The sequence below is a fragment of the Homalodisca vitripennis genome, chromosome 5 (assembly GCF_021130785.1).
Source record: "Homalodisca vitripennis isolate AUS2020 chromosome 5, UT_GWSS_2.1, whole genome shotgun sequence".
Classification (NCBI taxonomy): domain Eukaryota; kingdom Metazoa; phylum Arthropoda; class Insecta; order Hemiptera; family Cicadellidae; genus Homalodisca; species Homalodisca vitripennis.
In genome coordinates this window covers 52,611,518-52,632,517 of record NC_060211.1, presented here as the reverse complement: position 1 = coordinate 52,632,517, position 21,000 = coordinate 52,611,518, and the positions used below count along the sequence as shown (strand labels likewise).

General features: G+C 34.2%; 2 protein-coding genes across 4 annotated transcripts in view; one reads left to right on the top strand and one right to left on the bottom strand.

Annotated features, from left to right (window-relative positions):
• LOC124362192 (aspartic proteinase A3-like) overlaps positions 1-9,932 on the bottom strand; it is a 33,515-nt gene extending 23,583 nt beyond the window's left edge. Inside the window, exon 1 of one of the 2 annotated variants that reach the window (XM_046816481.1) lies at positions 9,793-9,932. Coding sequence is in view for 1 of the 2 variants with exons in the window: in XM_046816480.1 (XP_046672436.1) it covers positions 2,350-2,411 (62 nt within the window). In the remaining variant the exon portion in view is untranslated. Of the gene's footprint in view, positions 1-2,349; positions 2,503-9,792 lie in introns of those variants that run through there. The other variant, XM_046816480.1, reaches the window with a different exon arrangement.
• Positions 9,933-10,105: 173 nt separating this feature from the next.
• Positions 10,106-21,000, top strand: part of LOC124362191 (dipeptidase 1-like) — a 71,276-nt gene continuing 60,381 nt past the window's right edge. For both annotated transcript variants that reach the window (XM_046816477.1, XM_046816478.1), the window contains exon 1: positions 10,106-10,263. The gene's annotated coding sequence lies outside the window, so the exon portion shown is untranslated. The remainder of the gene's footprint in view (positions 10,264-21,000) is intronic.

The following is a 21,000-nucleotide window of genomic DNA, read 5'->3' as shown; positions in this document are numbered from 1 at the left end:
TTATTCCATGATGTACACTTTGACTACCAAGCAGAGTAATGTCTAGTTTCGGGACCTGCAATACACCTAGCTTGTGTACGCTCTGGCAGCAAACGTGTTAAACCCTACCAGACTTTCACCATACTGGTATACAAGGAAAAAGTATCAAATCAGGTGTGAAAGGGATTTCCCCTAATGGCCATAATTAACAGAGCTGTTTGGAGACATCTCATCACCCAGTAAGAATGACTGATTAAATGTCTGTTGGAGGTCATGAGCAAAATAATCTGTGGTTGGGAACATGGTTGGTTGTGGAAGTGAGCTGATGTTTTCCTACTGACTGAACTGATGTTGGGAACATCACACCCTGAAGAATGACCTGTTAATACCCCTGCTGAAGACTATCTTCACTCAATAAACATTAGTAACCCAAAGGGAATAATGAGATCTTTGTTAGAAGCCACGAGCAATGAGTGACGAATTTCCATGTGTGATGCATTGGTACGAGATGATAGGCAAATATGAAGATCCCTCAATTACCATTACATACAAAAAGTGATTTTGGAGAAAACTCACTAAGCAGGTTAAGCAGCTGATTATACCTGAACTGGTGACCATGAGCTCTCATAGAGAAGAATAGAAACTATTAGCCTGATCTCCCAATAAAATAAGAGCTAATTTGCACTTTATAAGAACACAAACTAGTTCTTCATGAGATCCATAGAGGAAAAAGGAATCGATTGCCACAGAGACTTTGCTCAAGTTTGAATTGGGAGATTAGTGAAAGAGTAAATAGTATACCAAATGATAAAAATTTTTGCTGGCCTTACTTTTGCAACTTGAAACACAATTGTATGAACTAATAATAATTCTACCAGGATCAGGCAGTAGAAAAAAGCCCAGAAATGTTAACTTCAATTCCTTTTTCTCAATGTATTACAACAATATAACTATCATTTACATGTACAGAATAATAGTGGGTTTAAAGTTGTTCAAGCTAGGAAAAGTATAACATATAAAATAACTTATATTTAGTATTTTTGCTACCCTCCCACTTCACTAAAACCAGTGAGACTTATGATAAATTCCTTTACAGGATGAAATAAATAAATTCCTTTATCCTATCCATATAAAACTCTTTTGTGTTCATATAAAGTTTAAATTGGCTTTTACCTGCTGCACTATTTGTGCTATTGTTGTGGGGATGTTTATCAGTACCCTTTTCGTTTGATCAGAAATTTGTTTTGGAGATACTCAGCATACATGTTAGCATACAGTTTACATGTTTCTGTATTCAAGTATTATAAATTTAATGTTTTTAATATGAGTTTGTGTGGTAGAGAGGGCTTTATAGCCCTAATTCCGCCTGTTTAATAAAGGCATTTTTCATTTCACATCTCAGGGTCAAGATTATAAAAATTTGTATTATAATTCATTTTGTTTATTTTCTCATCTAAACCATATTCACCACTAAGACAATCTATAGTATCCAAAAATTCATTGAATAAGATTATTAACGTTATGGCTGCTCTTATAGATAATAAATATTGCTTTAGTGTATATTTTGCCAAACCTATATTTTCTCATGCCCATTTATACATGGTAACAAATAGTACTTTGATTGGTCTTTGATCGTCTACACTCCTACATTTAGAAACTTCTGATAAGGAGAACCCAAAATGTGAACTTATTACTATTAGACTTTAGATCAATCTACTTTTAAATTTTATCCCTTCTTCAATGACTTTGTTTACTTTGCAGCTCTTTACTTAACGTTTAAAATTTTTTCTGATCAAACTGCTCACAAATATCTTAAGAGCCAGCTATACTAGCGGCCATCTTGATTTCAACTCCACAAGAATAATGTTGAACCTCAAGAAATTGTATGCCTTTATTTTAATTCATAGATTATTGGAGATGTGTCATTTTAAAGATATGATTAACACGCATTCAATCCCTTTTTAGTTTCTTTCAATATTTGTATAGGTTAATCAGAAAAAACTTAAGACTGTTGTATTTCTTGGTTTAAATATTCAAAAAGTATACACTAAAACACTAAAAAGTGTTTCAATGTGTATTAGTTAACTTTACAGTTAACATTACGTTACTTTCCTATGATGTTATGGTTAAAAATAAGGGTGTAAAACTGCATGAGATTTTAACATGTTCTTATGGGAAAAAGCTCAAGGTCATATTACTACTGCTGACTCGTAATGTTGAAACATTAACAGTAGCAATCAGACCCACCAGTTTCTTTCTTAATATGATTGTTATTTTTGCTAATTTTATTTGGTTAATGAAGGAGCTTAGTGATTAACTGTTGATCGGTTTGGTTAAAAAGTAAGTGAATAAGACTGAACTGCATCTTACCTGATTCCATCATCAGTTGCAAAAACTATTGTTACCAAGGACAGTAAAATAATGCGATACATTATAAGAAACGTTCAACGAAGAACTGATATATTCTAGAAGAGACACTGATTTATTTGAGAGGCGATAGAGGACTTTATCTCTAAGTACTTACTCTGTCACCAATGTTTTAAAGTTGTTCACTAGCTAACTGTCTCCAAGAACAGGCGTATCACTCAAAGAAAAGCCTAGCCCAGAAAAGTCTAGGAGTGGATCTCAAATTTCTTAATTCCAGAAACCGAATTACAAAATCTTCACTGCACAGCAACTAAGACTTTTTGTACTTAATAGTATAAAAAATAAATTGCTAAACTTTTAAATAACATATTGAAAAGTGTGATTACAAAATAATATAAAACAGCCTTTGTTATGCAATCATCAATTTCTGCATTGAAGAGTGTTAATTCTTACAATAGTTAAAATTGGCAAAGATCCTCTATAAAATAACTTTGTAAATTGTCTAATGCAACATTTTTTAAATTCTTGTAAACATATGAAAGTTGAAACAATCTTCCTAGCCAGCCGGTGTGTAATATTTTGTATGTATCTACTACAGAATAAGGATTACAATATTGTACACAAATGAAAATCTCCAAGTCGATATATAACTTGTTGGGCTACAAAAGGAGCCTTATAACCACCTTAAATTTATACTGGCTTTCCATTTCTTTTAGTTCATCTTAGTAGATCTGAAGAGACCAAAGCCAGTCTTTGAGCCGGTTGTACAGACAGGCATCTTGATTTAGCCTTATAACAATAATATTAGATTTCAATTACTGTTACGCTTTTATTTGTTGCCACATAATCATAAAGAATTTAAAGATATGAATAATTCTTTACTTGGGTATGTAGTGAGGGATTAACACAACTGTGATTACAGTCAGATTGATGTATCTAAATGGATACATGCTTTGTTAAGAATTAATACGCATCAAAATGCTGTTTGGTTTTATATTTTTATTGGTTATTCAGAAAAAAATTCAAACTTTTTTTAACTTAATCGAATGAATGTTCAAAACGTAAATGCTTTACAAGAAAAACTAAAGAGTGTTTGTATATGTAGTAATCATAATTAAAAAAAGAGAACTCTCATATTTCTATGACCTAAAATAAGGGTGTTTAAAAAGTGTACATTTGTTCTTATAAGCACAACTCAAGGTCATTTCACTAAAGCTGGGCCTTAAGATAGCAGAATCGCTTTGTTTTTAATAGAAAATATCTTTCATAGCCCCTTAAGATAGCATTTTGAAGACAGAAAAATTACAAATTGTTTTATTATTCCATGAGAAATGTAGACGTTTTAAAATCAGGCCCCAGAGAAATATGGTTGAAGATAAGTGTATGAATGTTTTACGTTATACTGTATATGAAAGATGTTTGGAGGTAAAAACATGTTTTTGTTAAGTTTATAAGAATACATTTTGTTTAAGAAAATTTCTAATTTAAAATGTATAATTTTCTTAATTTATTTAAAAAATATAATTTCCTAAGTTACTAAATAAATTTATAAAAAAACATGTCATTCCCTGAAGCCATAACTAAAGTACGGTACATATATTAAAATTGTTATAGTATCTTCAAATGTTTTAATTCTAACCAGATTACAAAATTGGCTATAAACTTTCTCCTTTAAACGCCTGTAATTCACTGTAGAGAGATACAAATTTTCTAGTTTTACTTTTACCATAAAGGAGTGTGAATCTAAATTTTTTACTAGCCAAAAATTAATTGCACAACCTTAATTGCCTAATAACATACGTTGTTAATTATTTAGCCATACACAATAAAAAGTAATTTAGTTGTACAGCAACTAAAACTGACTGTCCTGCTTTTGTATGCAAAATAAATATACATGTAAGGGGAGAGAACTTAGCTTCTCTTGCCCTTTATACTTCCAGTGAATGATATGGGTTTGAATGTTTTTTATTCAGCTATATTTTTTAAAATTTAAATTGAATATAAACCTAATCAGAAGAAATTAGTGTGCTGTCTACAAATAACAGCTGTCTTTGTTAGCTGCAAGCAGGTCAAATTACTCTCTTGGATAATATAGTTCAATATTAATTGCTGAGGAGATTTTAAAAATATATATTCTTAAATTACTGTAAACATTACCCAAAAATCTTGTAACTAGTCATTTTTAATTCACTAACTTTATCGTTATAAAAATATAAAACAATTTTTCTGTTTGAAAATCTGTTTGTTTTTTCTTCACTAGAATAGATGTCTTCCTTCTTATTGTAATATAGTTCTCCTATTTCTTTTTCCTTTAGTAGAACAGATAAGTCTTTCTTCTTACAGTAACGTAATTCTCCTATAATATGTAATATGTAAAAACTTTTACGAGTAGCACTTCTTTTGTGGAAAACTCAATTTTAATTTGGTATACTTTATTTTCCCATATCAAACCACTTACTGGTAATCTTTGTATAGGTGTATACACAGTCTTAATAGTTGATTGCTGTTTCGGGAATGTGTGATCAGACACGCTAGAACTTTATTCTGTTACGTGGTACCTTTGGGTTGTGTAACTGATACAATCGAAGGTGATAGCACTGCGGAACTCTCTCCAGGGATGTTGTTCTTCTTTATCAACATAGGACAGCACAGGTGCTGACGTAAGGAATTAGCAGAAAAGATAAGATAAAAACGTTACCAGGCTCACCAGCCTCGTTTTTTAAAACAAGATAAACTATATTTTCACAGAATAAGTACAGTGTTATGGTTCCGTAGGCTACATAAAACTGCAAGGTTCGGAATAGGCTAACGAAATACAAAACCATTATTTGGGGCTGTAGAAAAATAAATTATTATTCTTGGCAACTGAATGTCCTAGAATTGGTACTACTTCATAACTTTCCTCCATGGCAATAGACAAACCAGAACTGTCAAACTCTACGGAAATCCCCATATAGGCTGGTTTGGCAAGTAAGTATAAGTAGTGTTGCTGTGAAGAATGCAGTTTTAATATTGTAGAAACAGTTACTCTGTGGGAATAACTTTCACTCTGTTATTGGTATTTCCTTACTTTCCTTATAGCAAGGGACAAAACAGAACTTTCAAACATCACGAAAATCCCCACGTGATCTGGATGTCACATTCGCTGTGTTGCTGTTAATACAGTTCTAATTCTGTAGAGACAGTTGCTCTGTGGGAGTAATTTTCTCCCGGTAATTGCTACTCCATTTACCAATAGACAAAACAGAACTATCAAACGACACGGAAATCCCCACGTGATCTGGTTGTCACAATCGCTGTGTTGCTGTTAATACAGTTCTAATTTTGTAGAGACAGTTGCTCTGTGGGAGTAATTTTCTCCCGGTAATTGCTACTCCATTTACCAATAGACAAAACAGAACTATCAAACGACGCGGAAATCCCCACGTGATCTGGTTGTCACATTCCCTGTGTTCCTGTTAATACATTTCTAATTTTGTAGAGACAGTTGCTCTGTGGGAGTAATTTTCGCCCGGTAATTGCTACTCCATTTACCAATAGACAAAACAGAACTATCAAACGACGCGGAAATCCCCACGTGATCTGGTTGTCACATTCCCTGTGTTCCTGTTAATACATTTCTAATTTTGTAGAGACAGTTGCTCTGTGGGAGTAATTTTCGCCCGGTAATTGCTACTCCATTTACCAAGAGACAAAACAGAACTATCAAACGACACGGAAATCCCCACGTGATCTGGTTGTCACAATCGCTGTGTTGCTGTCAAGAATGCAGTTCTAATTGTACAAGTAGAGCCAGTTGCTCTGTGGGAGTAACCTTCACCATCATTGATTCTGTCTCCTCAAGGAGGTAACAGCTGACAACCAATGTCTTTATATTGATCAGTGCCGGTCTTCATCCCGGTGTACAATAGCCTACCTCTTGGAAAATGTCATTGTTCAGACAGGGTTAATTGTAGAACAATTCTATTTAGACATTATTCTTAACACTACAAATATGTACGAATTATTCATTCGTACTAAATGTTTTAATAATCGGTAATTTATTTTTTTTTTTTTTTTTTTTCGCGAATAGTTTGTATAATGCAAAACTATTACAAAATCTACATAGTTTATTATTTCGGACGGTTAAACTGAAGTTGTTTTACTCTTCAATATATATATATTAGTAATTAATAACGTGATCATTATTGGTAGTGACTTGTGTTTTTATGTGTTCTTGAAAAGGATTTACTTTAGTAGCCAAGACATGGGTCTAAACCTAACTAGAACCCCACAAGACTTCATTGTGCAAGTTGAGAAAATAGTGATTTGTTGAGTGAAACAGTAAATTTGAAACATTTTTAAATTATGATCATAATATGGTGCCTATTTTAGTATTAAAAACTATCAAAATTGTAAATAAACCAGTCGCTTCAAGCGTAATGTGGACACATATTGCGTGTTGCATTGTTTAACTTCACATTTGCATGAATTTACTAGATACAATACAGTTGTTTTCAATGTTTTAATTCATTATTTTTATCTGAAAGTCGTCTAATAAAAATGCCAACAATATTCGTAGTGGTTTAAATAAGATTTATTTTATCATTTTAATTTATACGTTGTAAAAATGCGATAGTAGGCTACATTCAAACGCAATCATGTCACAATATTTGTAAAAAGCTTGACAGACCGAGTGAGTGATTTAGTGTTTAGTTCTTTGATTTAAGTGAGAACATACTTTTCATCTAGCTTATGATGATTATGTAGCAAAATGTAGACGGTAAAGCTAGTTCTGTGCGGCAGTATATAGATGATAGAGCTACTACCTACGCTAATTGGATATATAGATCGAGCTACTGTGAGTAAGCGCTAATTGTATATGCTAATTGTTTTATTACGAGTTGTAATCCATTTGAATCTTCTAGTAATAACCTCGTTTCAATGAATTAAATTTGAAATGTTTGGTACGTTTTATTATTGTCAGAGTTTACTTGTTAAATACCTAGGATTCTGTGATTATTTCATAAGCACTGTATCTTTACATATAGCGTAACTATGGTGGGAAGGGTTACTTCGACTCCTTTTTTACTGATAGGGCGTAACCATATTTCAAGTGCCACTTGACTTCAACATTGGATGAAACATCTTCTCGATCTGATAGTGTTCTATATCAAAGTCCAGTTTCTGTACACTTATGTAACAAGTTATGTAATAGATTTAATACAACTGAATGGGTGCTACAAAACAGAGCAAACCCGAGTTTAGGTTATCATCCAAGAGTCAACAAGTGTTAAATTATGTGTTGTCTATATAATATTTCTTCTACCTCCAATGTTTAGTAAACATACATTTACCAACAATAAAACATTAACGTTTATCTCTCCATAAAAATCATGAAATATGGCACAGTGTCTTAACAATTAAACTAAATAATTCGTAACAACTTATTTGGGTTTAATATTAATCATAAGTTAACTTATAAACAGTGAAATATAACTTAGGTACTTATGGTTTTAAGTGCTATGAATGTAGGTTACGTTAACAAGTTGAGTGACTACTTAACTTCATGTTGATCGATCGACAGTACAATTTGTTATATCAGATTAAATATACCAGATGTCAGTTTATCTCTGCCGTACAGCTGTATCACACGATACTGATATTATATCATATTACATTACGGCATTCTACATATATAATTACTCCGTAGCCTCGTCATAGAGGTAAACGGACTGAAGGTCCAGTACGTAAAACTTTCAGGGCCATTTCTTGCCAACCCTACTCGTGAGTCCACGGCTACTGCTTGAGTATATAATAGGTTTCAATAATTTGCGACAAATTTTGAACCCGGTCGGTTTTATATTTTTATTCAACATAGAAATAGTTTTCAATATAAAAATTAGCCAATGAAAGTAATCTCTCGTAAAAGGCAAATACGAGAAAAAATAAAAGGTAATCTCTCATTACTCACACACTCATAAAGAATCTTTCAATCACTCAAAAAGTTTTAAGTCTATTGCAAAATGTTAAAGCAATGTCGGAACTAAAACGGAATTATAATTATCCGTTAACAGGAAAGAGATACTTATACCTTATTAAGAAGGATTTGGGGCACGTGATAATAGCCAAAAAGGATACTTAATATTACCTACGTTAAAAATCTAACATTATCGGATAACATCAGAAATTCTTTCAAGCGCGATCGCGTTGAGGCTGAAGTTAAGGCGTTTCTGCTGCGGACTCGGCGGGAGTGACGTGATGGTTCTAGTGGTCGCACTTGGGGTAACTGCGTGTACGCTGATAAGGATGTCATAATAATTTTATTAGTTGCTTATTGTATTAAAGATATTTTTGTTAGAGTTCAATCAATGTCATAAATTTTTTATTTTAATATGTAAATTTTTATGTTGTATCGTAATTAATGATTAAACGTAATTTAGTTTTACATGCCAGTTATGATATTGTAATAGGAATGATTTTATTTTCTTTATTTGTGTATAAAGGTTTAGTGGAAGAGAGGACTTTTTAGTTTCAACTTCGCCAATATAAATATACATTTTTTATTTCATTTCATTATAACGCAGAAGTGTTGTAGGTGTATACAACATTGTTCATTAGAGTAGTACTTTATTAATTAGATAGTAATAATCGGTTGTTTGGGGTTTGTTTTAAAGAATATAAAAATTAATTAGTACTCCTTATCAAACTCGACGATAAAAGAAACCACATAAATAATCAAATACCCAACAATCTCAACATAGAAGATAGTGTGAAATTATCCAATAATAATTGCTATTGCAGTATTTGTCGTTGATTGGTTCGGCAATAACAATCAACCGTGTTACAGCTCCACTCACAACTACTAGTAACGATTGTAACAAGAATTGTAGTAACTATTGTAACAACTCATAACAATAATTACTAGTTAGCATATAGATGTATATTTTAATTTAAAATGAAAATTAATTTCTTTTCCTTATGGAGTTATTTTTAACCTGAACCTTAATGTTAGCTAAAAGTTTGACGCGCGATAACGTAGGCGCTTAATAGCTTACGTTGTAAAACATTAAGAGCCCATAGTACAATGACGTCAGAGTTGCTGGCCACGCCTAGCAAAGTCAATTTGTTCTGTAAACAAATTTTCTCAGTCAACTCAATTTGATAAGTCAATTTATTTTGCCTGTCGTAAAATGTTGTAGGGGATGGGCTTTTATAAATTAATAATTTGTACGAAAGTAAATCAGTAATTTAACTCAGATTGTTATAGAGTTTAGTGAGTTAAGCGTAGTAAAAGTTCAACAACGTCACTATTACCTTTGTTATGAACGTAATATTTACAATACTTTGTATTATCAAAATACGAGTACAAACTATGCTTAAAACAAGTGTGTATCCCAATAAGTTCTAACTAGAACATATATTTGATTGAAACATTGTTTCTAAGATGTCAACACTGAGAGTAACCTTCCTTCGCTGGGCCATTAATAAATTCACATTCTCCCACTCGAATTTCAGTATTCAAGGTGGACAGACACTGGAGCCGCAGTCAATACAACACCTTTCCCCGACATAACCTGTTCGACCGGTATCGATCACTATCGAATAACGACAAGCTGTAGTAGGTATCGATAGCACACGACGATAGTGTAGTCTGAGTTGTATCGTAACGTAGCCGCATCACGGTGTTTACCCTGTCCTCACGCCTGCGCTAATTACCGTCATTACGACAGGGACAGGACAAGGCGAGCGCTTCGCCAGGCGCAGGCAGTGGCAGCACTGGGTCGGGCGCGCGCCACAACGTCAATATTCCCTGGCGCGACCGCGTTTGTTTAACCTATATTCGCTCAAGGTTCGCTGCGTGTGTTAGTGAATGCGTGCCGTGATTTGAACGTGTTTTGGACAGCTCGCCCGCATTTGGCAGTGTCATCGTTGCCGGTAAGTCACCTTGTTTTGGGTTACATTTCTGGTTGCATTGCACACGATAATGCAATCAGCTGTTGAGTTAAAAATAATCAGCTGTTTTATTTGTTAGCTGTTCTCATTCACGGGTTAAATGCCATTCATTGATCGTTCACTGTTATTTTACCTGTTGCTATGACATCGTAGCAAAATGTAATGCTATAGATGCAAATTTTAGGGGTTTATATAGTTCTGTATTTTACACTAATCATTTTACATTTATTAATTCAAGACGTAGATCATATTAATAGGTCGCGAATGTTTAACTCTATCGCTTTAATCTCTTATTATGTTACGAAAGATGATCCCATAATTTATCATCTCAAGGCAAGGTTTATTTCAATGTCGATATTTAACATAACCTACAATCTTACATAATGGTTTCAATTCAACATAGGGCTTAGTCGTTTTACAGTGATATACTGCAGTTCTACTACACCCGTCTCTTAATTGTTGTAATGAAGATGATGACCTGAAAGAGTTGAAGAATTTAGCGCCTGATTTAGCGACCGCCGCGTCAACAAAGCTGTCGCGGCGTGGTCGTTACATATGACTGTGAATAGACCACATGTCGTACGTAGGTTTTAAGGTCAGAGTTGAGAGCATTTTATTGTCATTATTCAAATTAAAATTAACTCGCTCACACTGCTATGGCAGAAATCCATAGGAACTTCTTTATCATCAATTTTATTTCATACTGACTTATTGTTTATTGATTTCTTCCTCATTTGCGAAATAATGTGCACATCCGGTAGACGAAAAAGTTTACAAAATGGCAAACCGAAACGATCTTAATGCTGTGACAAACAGAGAATCAATAATATGCAGTGTTGTGAGCGAAAAGCATGTACGTATTGTAACACTAATATGCTGTCCACATCGCGCTGCGCTCACCTCAAACTGAGCCTACTTATTTATACTCATATTGTGTTCATGTATGTAATTATACGGTAATATTTAATTGCCATACTAAAGGCCATGGGGAGACGTTCACTACAGCTTGATTAAATAGATAACTTTGATTTAATTACTAACATTGTCGCCTTTCAATGCCACATAACTTAACTGTTTACCTTGTAAATATCAAGGTGCTCTTTTTATCTGAATCCTATACGATAACTGTGGATGAAGGACAAAATCTGAGATTACCCTACTACTGCTGAGGTTTACTAAAGCATGTCTAGATATGTTGTGTGACATATCATGGTGGCCTAAGGTTAGAATATCGGACCTATTTTCAATTCCAGCTCCAGTGCTGGTTCATATTCTACAGTTCTCGATTCGTATTTTGTGACCTGGGAAATTAGTTTCCACTCCGCATAATTATATTTGTCACTTAATAACCTTCGATTATAACACCATTAGTGAAGTGTAACTGTCGAACAGCGTGTGACGCCAACTGACACGTCTGCAGAAACGTTTAGTGTAAGTTCACGTCATTGATTACTATTTAATGACAGAAAGTGCTACGCAAGCAGATGCTAATGCTGCCAGTAGCGAAGCCAAGGTGAGGCGTTATGGGGGTTTGAACCCTCCCCCCCCTCTCCACACAATACGAGGGTCATACGGTGGCATCTTCGATATACGAAGAAATAAAGAAAAGGAAGTGTTGGAACAAATTATTCGACGTCGTACCAATCAAACTCAGCAACTAATTTGTTCTTGGAAATAACTCACAATCATCGTAATCTAAGTGCCGAGAGCCAATTTGCATCGTGTTATCGTAAATTTGGGTTTTCTTGAAATCTATACAGGAAAGTCTGCTAATGACGTAATCGACCGCCAGCTGCACTACTTTTGGTGGAGGTCGAAATGAGAGGGTATCGAAAGGGTTAAAATATGAAACAATATATTTTCCCTCAGATAATACTTTTCTTGCTTGATACACTTTAAACCAACTGTCAAACACGCAAATAAATGTTAAACCAACGTCAGATAATCAAGTACAAACAGACCTATTTGGCTGAAATTGGTGGATTGTAAATCTTTTAATCCAGTTGCCTGACAGTGATAACTATTTTTGTATGTTTTACTGTTGGTTTTAAGTGTGCCAAACCAAGAAAAATAACATCTGAAAAAATTTAATATCACGTATTTAACCCTTTTGATACCTTCTCATTTCGACCTCCAACAATACTAGTGCGGCGACGATATATATATTGCTTTCTTATGGGAAGTTCCTCTATCGATCTTTAGACTATAGATTCTTTCAGATGATCTTTCTTGTCTATATGTAAACTCTATAAGGTAAACAACACCCTCCCCCTCTTCCTTACACCACTATATGATTTGTCACATTGTGAAAATGATATTCAGCTTACATCCCCCTTGTTCTTTCAATCTCCGAATGAATAGCAACAATTCATGTTTGGCTATGTGTAGCTGTAGCATAAGTTGAATCACTTTAACTACATAGTGTGAACTTTGGAGTACTCTTATCACAGCTTGGAGTAGGTCTCACTCTATCGCCGTGTGTGGCTCAACCCAGAACAACGAAGGAAGTCTGTTCCATTACACAGACTGGTTCTGTCAGATTTATCACCCTAATTACCGTCGTTATATGGCGGCTTGTGTAACTGATAACGTTATCACATAAAGCACCCGCAATGCGCGGAAGGATTATTTTGATTAAATCTGACAACTCATCTCTTGCGGTTTTGAATAAATCTGTGCGATATCGACGATCGTTATATCTCTCTGTGTGGTAAATTACTTCGTTCGTATCAGTCTGTTGATATCGCGGTTATTAAATTAATGCACGATGGTTGCGATTGATCCAATTTACCTCCATGTTTATTCCTAACGTGTTCATAAGAAAATTAACTCATTAAAAACAAACTTAAGAAAATAATTATTACTAAATTTTGGGAAAATTATTTGCACGTTATTTTTGTTTTACAAGATCTATAAAGTTTTTATTATATTCGTGTATCCAAGAAATAAATTCAGCTATGTAGTACCGTAATCTACATAGCTAAAGCTCGATTGCAAATTCTTATTTAAAGATTGCAATGTTGTTTTAATGTGCAGACTCCCTTCGTCAAATTAATATCAGTCTTCTGATATCAAACACCTTCTGGTAACAGTTTCAGTCAGTATGTTATAGAGTCATTTCACGTTTAGGAGTCAGTATTACGAGTTTTCAACACTTTTATCTATTTTTGTTGATGTTGCTGGCAATATCGCAGAAAACTGACGAATCCAAACTGATATTTATGTATATACCGTTACTGCGTCATCGGTTATCTCCTTTATCATCGATTACCATCGATAACCGAATAGGACAATGACTTTTTTATTTAAAATTTCGATTAAATGAATGAGATTTCATCGTCTTCAATTTCAAATGGTTTCAGTCTTTTATGGACTGTGCAAAAGTCAAGTAAGGTTACTATATAGCTAAAGAAGTCAAAATTAACCTTTTTTATTTTACAAATTAAAATGTAATAAACATAGTTGGATTTTCTAAATTTGTTTTCGTAAAACTGGCAATTTTCCTTAGCTTTGAAAAGGTTAAATACTGTGGTATCCATAGCACACAAATGCAGGAAATTTTCGAAATAACCTAGTTCTTCTTCTAAGAAATAATTTGGAATTGACTACAAATAAGATTGATCATAATTATCTATTAATTCAAGTTGTTTTTTTACAAATGAGGGTCCTGTTTGAATTTTCTAGAACGAAAATAAAATGGTTATTTATTTTATTTTGTGATGATTAAGCGAAATCAATGTATGCCATACGTGCTTGCATATGGAAGAAACATATCGTTATTTTGCATTATGTAGATTTATTACAAAGGTTAAAGGTATGGTTTGTCCTAATTTTGCGTACAATTAGTTTATTTATAAATTTATTGGTAGGTTTACTTATGGAAATCTAGATAGTTATACAAATAATACTCCATATCATTTTATCGTGTTCAGAAATAAAATTGTGTGATTTTACATGACGTTTCTAGGGCAAATTTGAGGAGCAAATTCTTCTCGAGCATCCGACTTTCAGTCAACGTTGTTGCTGCCATTGGTGACGCCATGTCTAGCAGTCGAAGTGTGAAACATTACGTAACATGTTGTTGTGTACCTAATGTGTAAAACGATATGTACGTGTTTACGGGAAACCCTAATAGATAATCATGCAAATGTAACATCTCAACTGTTAACAGTCTTAACTGCTAGAGCAGCGCGCACCAAAATAGTCCCAAGGTGGATTGTGCGTCTCAATCCCTCTCCACACCCCGCGCCCAACACTGTTGCCAGTTTTACGCGTAGGAAACATTCGGATCAGTCTCATCCTCTGTTGCAATAAAACACCATCAGTGAACGTAAACAAATATATGTACGTTTTTTATGTTTTTCAGACAACATAAATCATACGGACAGTAGTGTCCATAGCTACGTCATAGCGGGAACAGCTATGATCGGACGTCATCGGACTATTTGGGTGCGGGCTACTCTAGTAGCATATTGTAATTTGGAATTTGTCTGTTAACTTTGTAATGGTGGCTGAATTAACGATTCAAAAGTTGTTTAATAAAATTTAGTCCATCAAGATTCTCAAACTTTATACTTTTAGAAAATATTGTGTTAACGCTAACTATTTTCCGAATCAGACAATTCAAATGACAATTGACATCAAGTTATCAATCTTTTACAATAAGACCCGAGGAGTTAATTACACTACAAGAAACTATACAGTATATAATAGATTGTCATGTAGAACAGTAAGGTAAAACAATAATATTTGCGTGGCTGAGTTTTTCATCCATCTTCGATACAAGTGGGGTAAATCCGCTGGACTTTAAATTGACCCTATCTCATCCACGAGTCAAAACTCTCGAGATCTTTCCGTAAGTGTTAATTTCTTACGCGTTTAAATAGGTACCAAGCTGAGAACTTGTTTAAATAGTAAATATTCGATCCAATAATATGTATTCTTTCAATATACATAGGATACATTGTACACAGACACGTTAGGCAATATAACACATATCATATATTTGAAATGTTATAAGAACATTGACTTATAAAATTATTTTTCAGCTTGTCTCTAAATGATACAATCCTACTTCATTCTTCTACTTCGATGTCAAAGTAATCGGTTTCTTAGCCTCGTGATTTTGATCAATTCAGAAGAGTCCAGTAGTTACGTATGTTTGCAACTGCTCAGCACTTCTGGTAAAGCAAGTTTTCTTTTCTTTACTATTATTTCATATCTTGCCATACAACTATTTAAGTTTGGGGCTAGTCTTAGGAGAGTTCGTGAATCCTTGAGTGGTGTTGATCATTTTGTAGACTCACCTTTTAATTTCTTCTACTGAATTCTTCACTGCTGGGGGGGGGGGGGGTTAGTGATCATTATAATATATACCAATGTATTAAGTAATTTCCAAAAGCCTTTTTGCATTGCATTGTATAGACTTTATCATCCTGCAGGTTAAATTCTCTTTTATGGCGGTAAAATAAGTTTTTTATTGGCTTATGTTTTAGATTCGTAATCATTATCCGTTAAAGATACGCGTTAAGATAAGAAAAATAGCAACGTTTTAAAAACTATATGCCAATTTGTAGGTGATTAAGGCAGTAACTTGGGGCTGATCTGGAGGGAAAACGGCCAAAGATAAGAATATTACTTTTTCAGATCGAACATGAAGTATAACCAGGGATATAACATGCTTATCATATATAAAAATCAATTTTCTCAAGTAATATTCCAATAAAAGAAATATAATTTGTCTTCGTAATATTCCTAAAATAATGTTATTCCTTTAGTCACATTTCATATACATTCTACGAAAATTCATCTTCAGTCGTTTTCTCTTGAGCCTGGTTATAAAATTACCAAAAATACTACCTTAATTCCGCGTGGGATGATAAAAAGAGTTATATTTTTCCTATCGCCAAGGACCGATCATAAGAACCGGTTATAAAATTATCAAAAACACTACCTTAAATTCCGCGTGGGATGATAAAAAGAGTTCTATTTTTCCTATCGCCAAGGACCGATCTTAAGAGCCGGTTATAAAATTACCAAAAATACTACCTTAATACCGCGTGGGATGATAAAAAGAGTTCTATTTTTCCTATCGCCAAGGACCGATCCTAAGAGCCGGTTATAAAATTACCAAAAACACTACCTTAAATTCCGCGTGGGATGATAAAAAGAGTTCTATTTTTCCTATCGCCAAGGACCGATCCTAAGAGCCGGTTGTAAAATTACCAAAAACACTACCTTAAATTCCGCGTGGGATGATAAAAAGAGTTCGATCTTAAAGAGAAATAGTGGCGGACGCAAAACTGCACGGGGTTTAACATTGCTTTTAAGCTGGGGAAAACACAAGGTTATTTCACTACAGCTAGCTCTTAAAGAAAGTATGAAATTGAAATACACGAATATCTATGGACAAAATTATTCTAAAGTAAAGTTAACAGATTAAAGAGGGTTTTGACAGAACCAATGCAGTATTGATTGAAGAATTTGAAATTGGCGCTATATGGGAAATACCGGAAATTATGATAGTACCTCTCATTTCCGATGAGACAGGGAGCGCATCACAGACGAGAGAGAGTGGTAGTCCACTTCGACATGGACTTTCTAATCGATATTTTATTCTTTGGTCGAATGATTTTAACGAGATACAATCGATTTTTTATTGAGATGACTATTCTATTGTAATTCACTTACTTTTTATTAAACGTTGTAATAAAATAAAAGGAAAGACAGAAACGTACAATGTGTGTAAAATAAAAACAACCACTAACACACTGAAATATAAAATAATTAATTAAATACAAATATTTTAAGTGTATATACCTCACTAGCTGGCTGAGCTTAACCGAAGCCTATCACTCGTGGGGCTGGAAACATTTCTGTCTGTCTGTCTGTCCGCATATCTCGAAAACAAACTGACGTATGGACTTAAAATTTTGCACGGAGGTTCCTTTATATAAGAGGAACACTGAGTTCGATGATGGTGCGTATCACTCCATAGGATTTGGCTGAGCGTTAGCGAATATCTTTACACTGGCCTTATGGATAACTATGGTAGAAACGAGAAAATAGCTTAATAAATAAACTTGTATACAGACTGAACAATCATATGAGATATTTAATAAATAACAATTTTATTCTTAGAATAAAAAGAAAAAATAATAGATTGGAGTCAGAATATTAAAAGTCAGTGACAATATTTCAGTGCACTCTTACCTTGTGGTACCCTCACTTACCTACCATAAATCTTAACTTACAGAACAAAAATGTGAATGTATCATTTAGCAAGATATCTCGAGAAAGATTTTATCTGTACACTTTGGATTTTGCATGAAACTTTATTTATACACAGACAAGAATAACTTCTATGACGGTGTATGTCCAACCATGGAATTTGACTAGGGTCATTGATACCTAACACTCAGCTGGCTCATACAATTTCTCTTTTGTCTGCCGGGAGAATGTAGACATTTCTTTTATGTATGATTGTATGCCCATTTATCTATCCGAGGACTTTTATAAAATGAAATAATCTTATAGATTTGAAATTTTACTTACACGACCGCGTTAGCGCAGCCTGAGGCTTACTCTTACCTTGTATAAATACAAAAAAAAACTTTAAAAACCGGTACAACGAAGTATCAAAAGACTCGACAGAACGTAACGTAAGTTATCACACTACGGACAACCCTTGAACCTTTTGAAGCCAATGCAGTTCTTCCTTGGAGCAAGGGTAACCGAGGTTTCAAGCTCATATAAGTTTTCTATCAAGAGTCAACGCACAGATCGACAAACTTACAGGCAGACATCAGATGAATGCCCTTTCACCTTTTCAATTTAAATTCAGTAGGGTTCTTCCTTAGATAAAGAGATACCCATGTATGAAGTTACAATTTTCATTGGCCTTTCTTCGTGTTATCGCATTTATTGGGGCAGAGGACGGATAGACAGAAGGTGGACTGCCCTTTGACCTTAAAATCAGTAGTCCTTAGACCATGAGGAACCTATTACAGGATGTAACAAAAAGGTCTTGTCCCATGTGCCAAATTTGGTTTCTTTAGCTTTACTAGTTTTAGAGATAATAATGCATTAATACAAAATACAAAATGGAGGCTAGCGGCCAAACTAAGTGGAAATAGGGAAAAAGTTATTCTTCATTTTTAGCTTAGGATCTCACACAGAATTCAAAAATATATAGCCAGTCCAACCTTTTTGTTACACCCTGTACCCCAAGTTTAAAGTCTCTAGGATCTGCCTGCATGAGTTACCGCGCAGGACAGTTGTACTACACAATTGTAATAAGGGTCTGTCTGATTCGTGTAACCACATTCATTACTATATTGAAGATGACGTTGAATCAATATTATAAAATGCTGGCCAAAAATCAGGATACGTTGACTTGCACTTCTCTGGAGGTGTATTCCAGTAGCGCCAGGAGCAAAGGAATGAGGAAAAGACCTTGGTAAGGTCATCATATCAACGGATCCGGTAGATTAGGAGTTCTGCAACTTTGTTTGATAAATAAGACTTTTTCAGAGCCAATTGTGGTAAAACAATCTATAGTTTTACTCCTTAAATACGCACCATAGCACCATATTAAACCTTGCTTTAACACTTCTACACTCATATAATTATAGAAATTGTTAAATTTAAAAAGATTAATAACACGGATTCGAACGCTTTTGCGTTTTAAATGTGAATTACATCCATTTTTAATATCAAAACAACAACAAGTAACGATTGGATATTAGTTTTTTCTGAATAAACAGTAACAATATCGAAAACTAAAAAAGCTGTATTGCACTTATTACTTTTCTTAGCCCATAAGATGAACCAATAACAATCCAAACCCGCCAATCATTGGAAACGTCTGTCTGTTTAATGTTCCCCATTCTGTTTCCGCCGACGTAATATTCATCAGGCTGTGGTTTAGGCGGTGTGACGCAAGGCACGTGACCTTCTGTGTACAATAGCCACGCATACCCGCGCAAGGTCTAAACGATATCATCACCTGTTCCTCTCCAGGGCCGTATACATTGGGGGGGGGGGGCAGAACTCTCGTTTGAGCTGTGCTATTCCAAATTTTGATCTAAGCTGCAATTTTAAATGTTTAATTGTATACGTTGTATATAAGTAGCTGAAGCTAATTTAACCTGAACCATAATAATTATTTTAACTTCAACTTCAGTTGGATCACCTGATGTTACGGGTTTTGTCCTAAAAAGAAATAGTAGTGAATAAAAAATTTCAGAAAATGTACCATATATTATTAAATTGTCCTTGGACATTCTCTAATGTTTTTCTCAGTGTCGTTTTCTGTTGGTTGGTTCATTTAGTTACTAATATAATTAATTATTGCATGTTTTTATCATAAATTTACAAAACATTTACCTCATAATATAATATTGTAACTGACTATCAAATGACCGGCTAGGACATAATTATATTCTTTACCTAACTAACTTTTTCTCGGGTTAGTGAAAATTAGCTGATAGCTCTCAGACCCTTTTAGTGAAAACTTTGCTGCCTTTTGACTTTAGACCGCAAAACCAAAAAGAATATATGTATTAATTTCAAATCTCTATGACCTTGCAATCAAGAGATATCGCACAGACGGACAGACAGAAATCGACACGGTTTTAAGAAGGATCTGTCAGGTCATTCATTAATGACATTAAATTAATTCTCCTGCGATATATTTTTGTACAAATCTTGTTAAATCTTTATAGACGTAGCATTTTATTGGCACACTACTTTCTTCTAAAACAATATTATTTTTTAGGACAGTTATAGGAGAGGGAGAATACTAATTACAAAACTAATCACAGAAAAATGTCTACCTACTATACAGGATGGTGGGTAAGATAATTTACATTAATTCAAAAACATCCTATATTTTTTGGGATTAGAATCATAAAGGTGTCGGAATTGTAAACAGAACCTGGTAGGTCTGATAGCCTAAGACGAAGGAAGTTGGATCTGAATTAGAGTTAAATCGGATTCAGATCCTATATGTTGCCATAGCACTTTTCATCAGTACTATCGGTTTTGTGCTGTAACGACTATCCTCCTTATTCTGTTTGATAAGATCCTTACATAGACCAGTGATCCACGAGGAAGGCCAGAATAAAGCTAGGAAGGAACAGCCATTGTGCAGTATTCTCATCACACTTGCGTCTTCATTTGAGAAGGAAACAAGGTTTTACATGGCATTTGCCATCGTTCAGTGATACAATACAATTAGTTACACTAACTTTCGAGATTTGCTATCTAATCTCTTCATTAGGTAAATGACTAAACTAATGCATGACTACAATGTAGTGAAAGTAAACCTATGTATGGCTGTTGTGGTTCCTGACTTACACGTGTCACACCGCTCTGGTATGGTTTGTTACTTGCAAAACGTGTGTTTTACAGATCTCGAAACGCAGTGTCCGGGAAACCCTGTTTCTTTCACAATTCTCTCATCGTCAGAAAAATCATAATTTTAGCTAATCTACTAAATTCCGTTAATTTCTTGGTATGCTCATCCCCAACCTAATACAGTAATACAGTTTTTCCGAACGCAACTTTTCTTCAAACGCAGGGAAAACAAGAGTATGCACTTTAAATCTTAAAAAGACTTGACGGAGATTGCCTTTATAAGCTTTAGTTAATTTTACAGTGTGCTTTCATATCCAGATGTAGTTGTAGGCTGTGTTCCATACAACATTGCTGTCTATG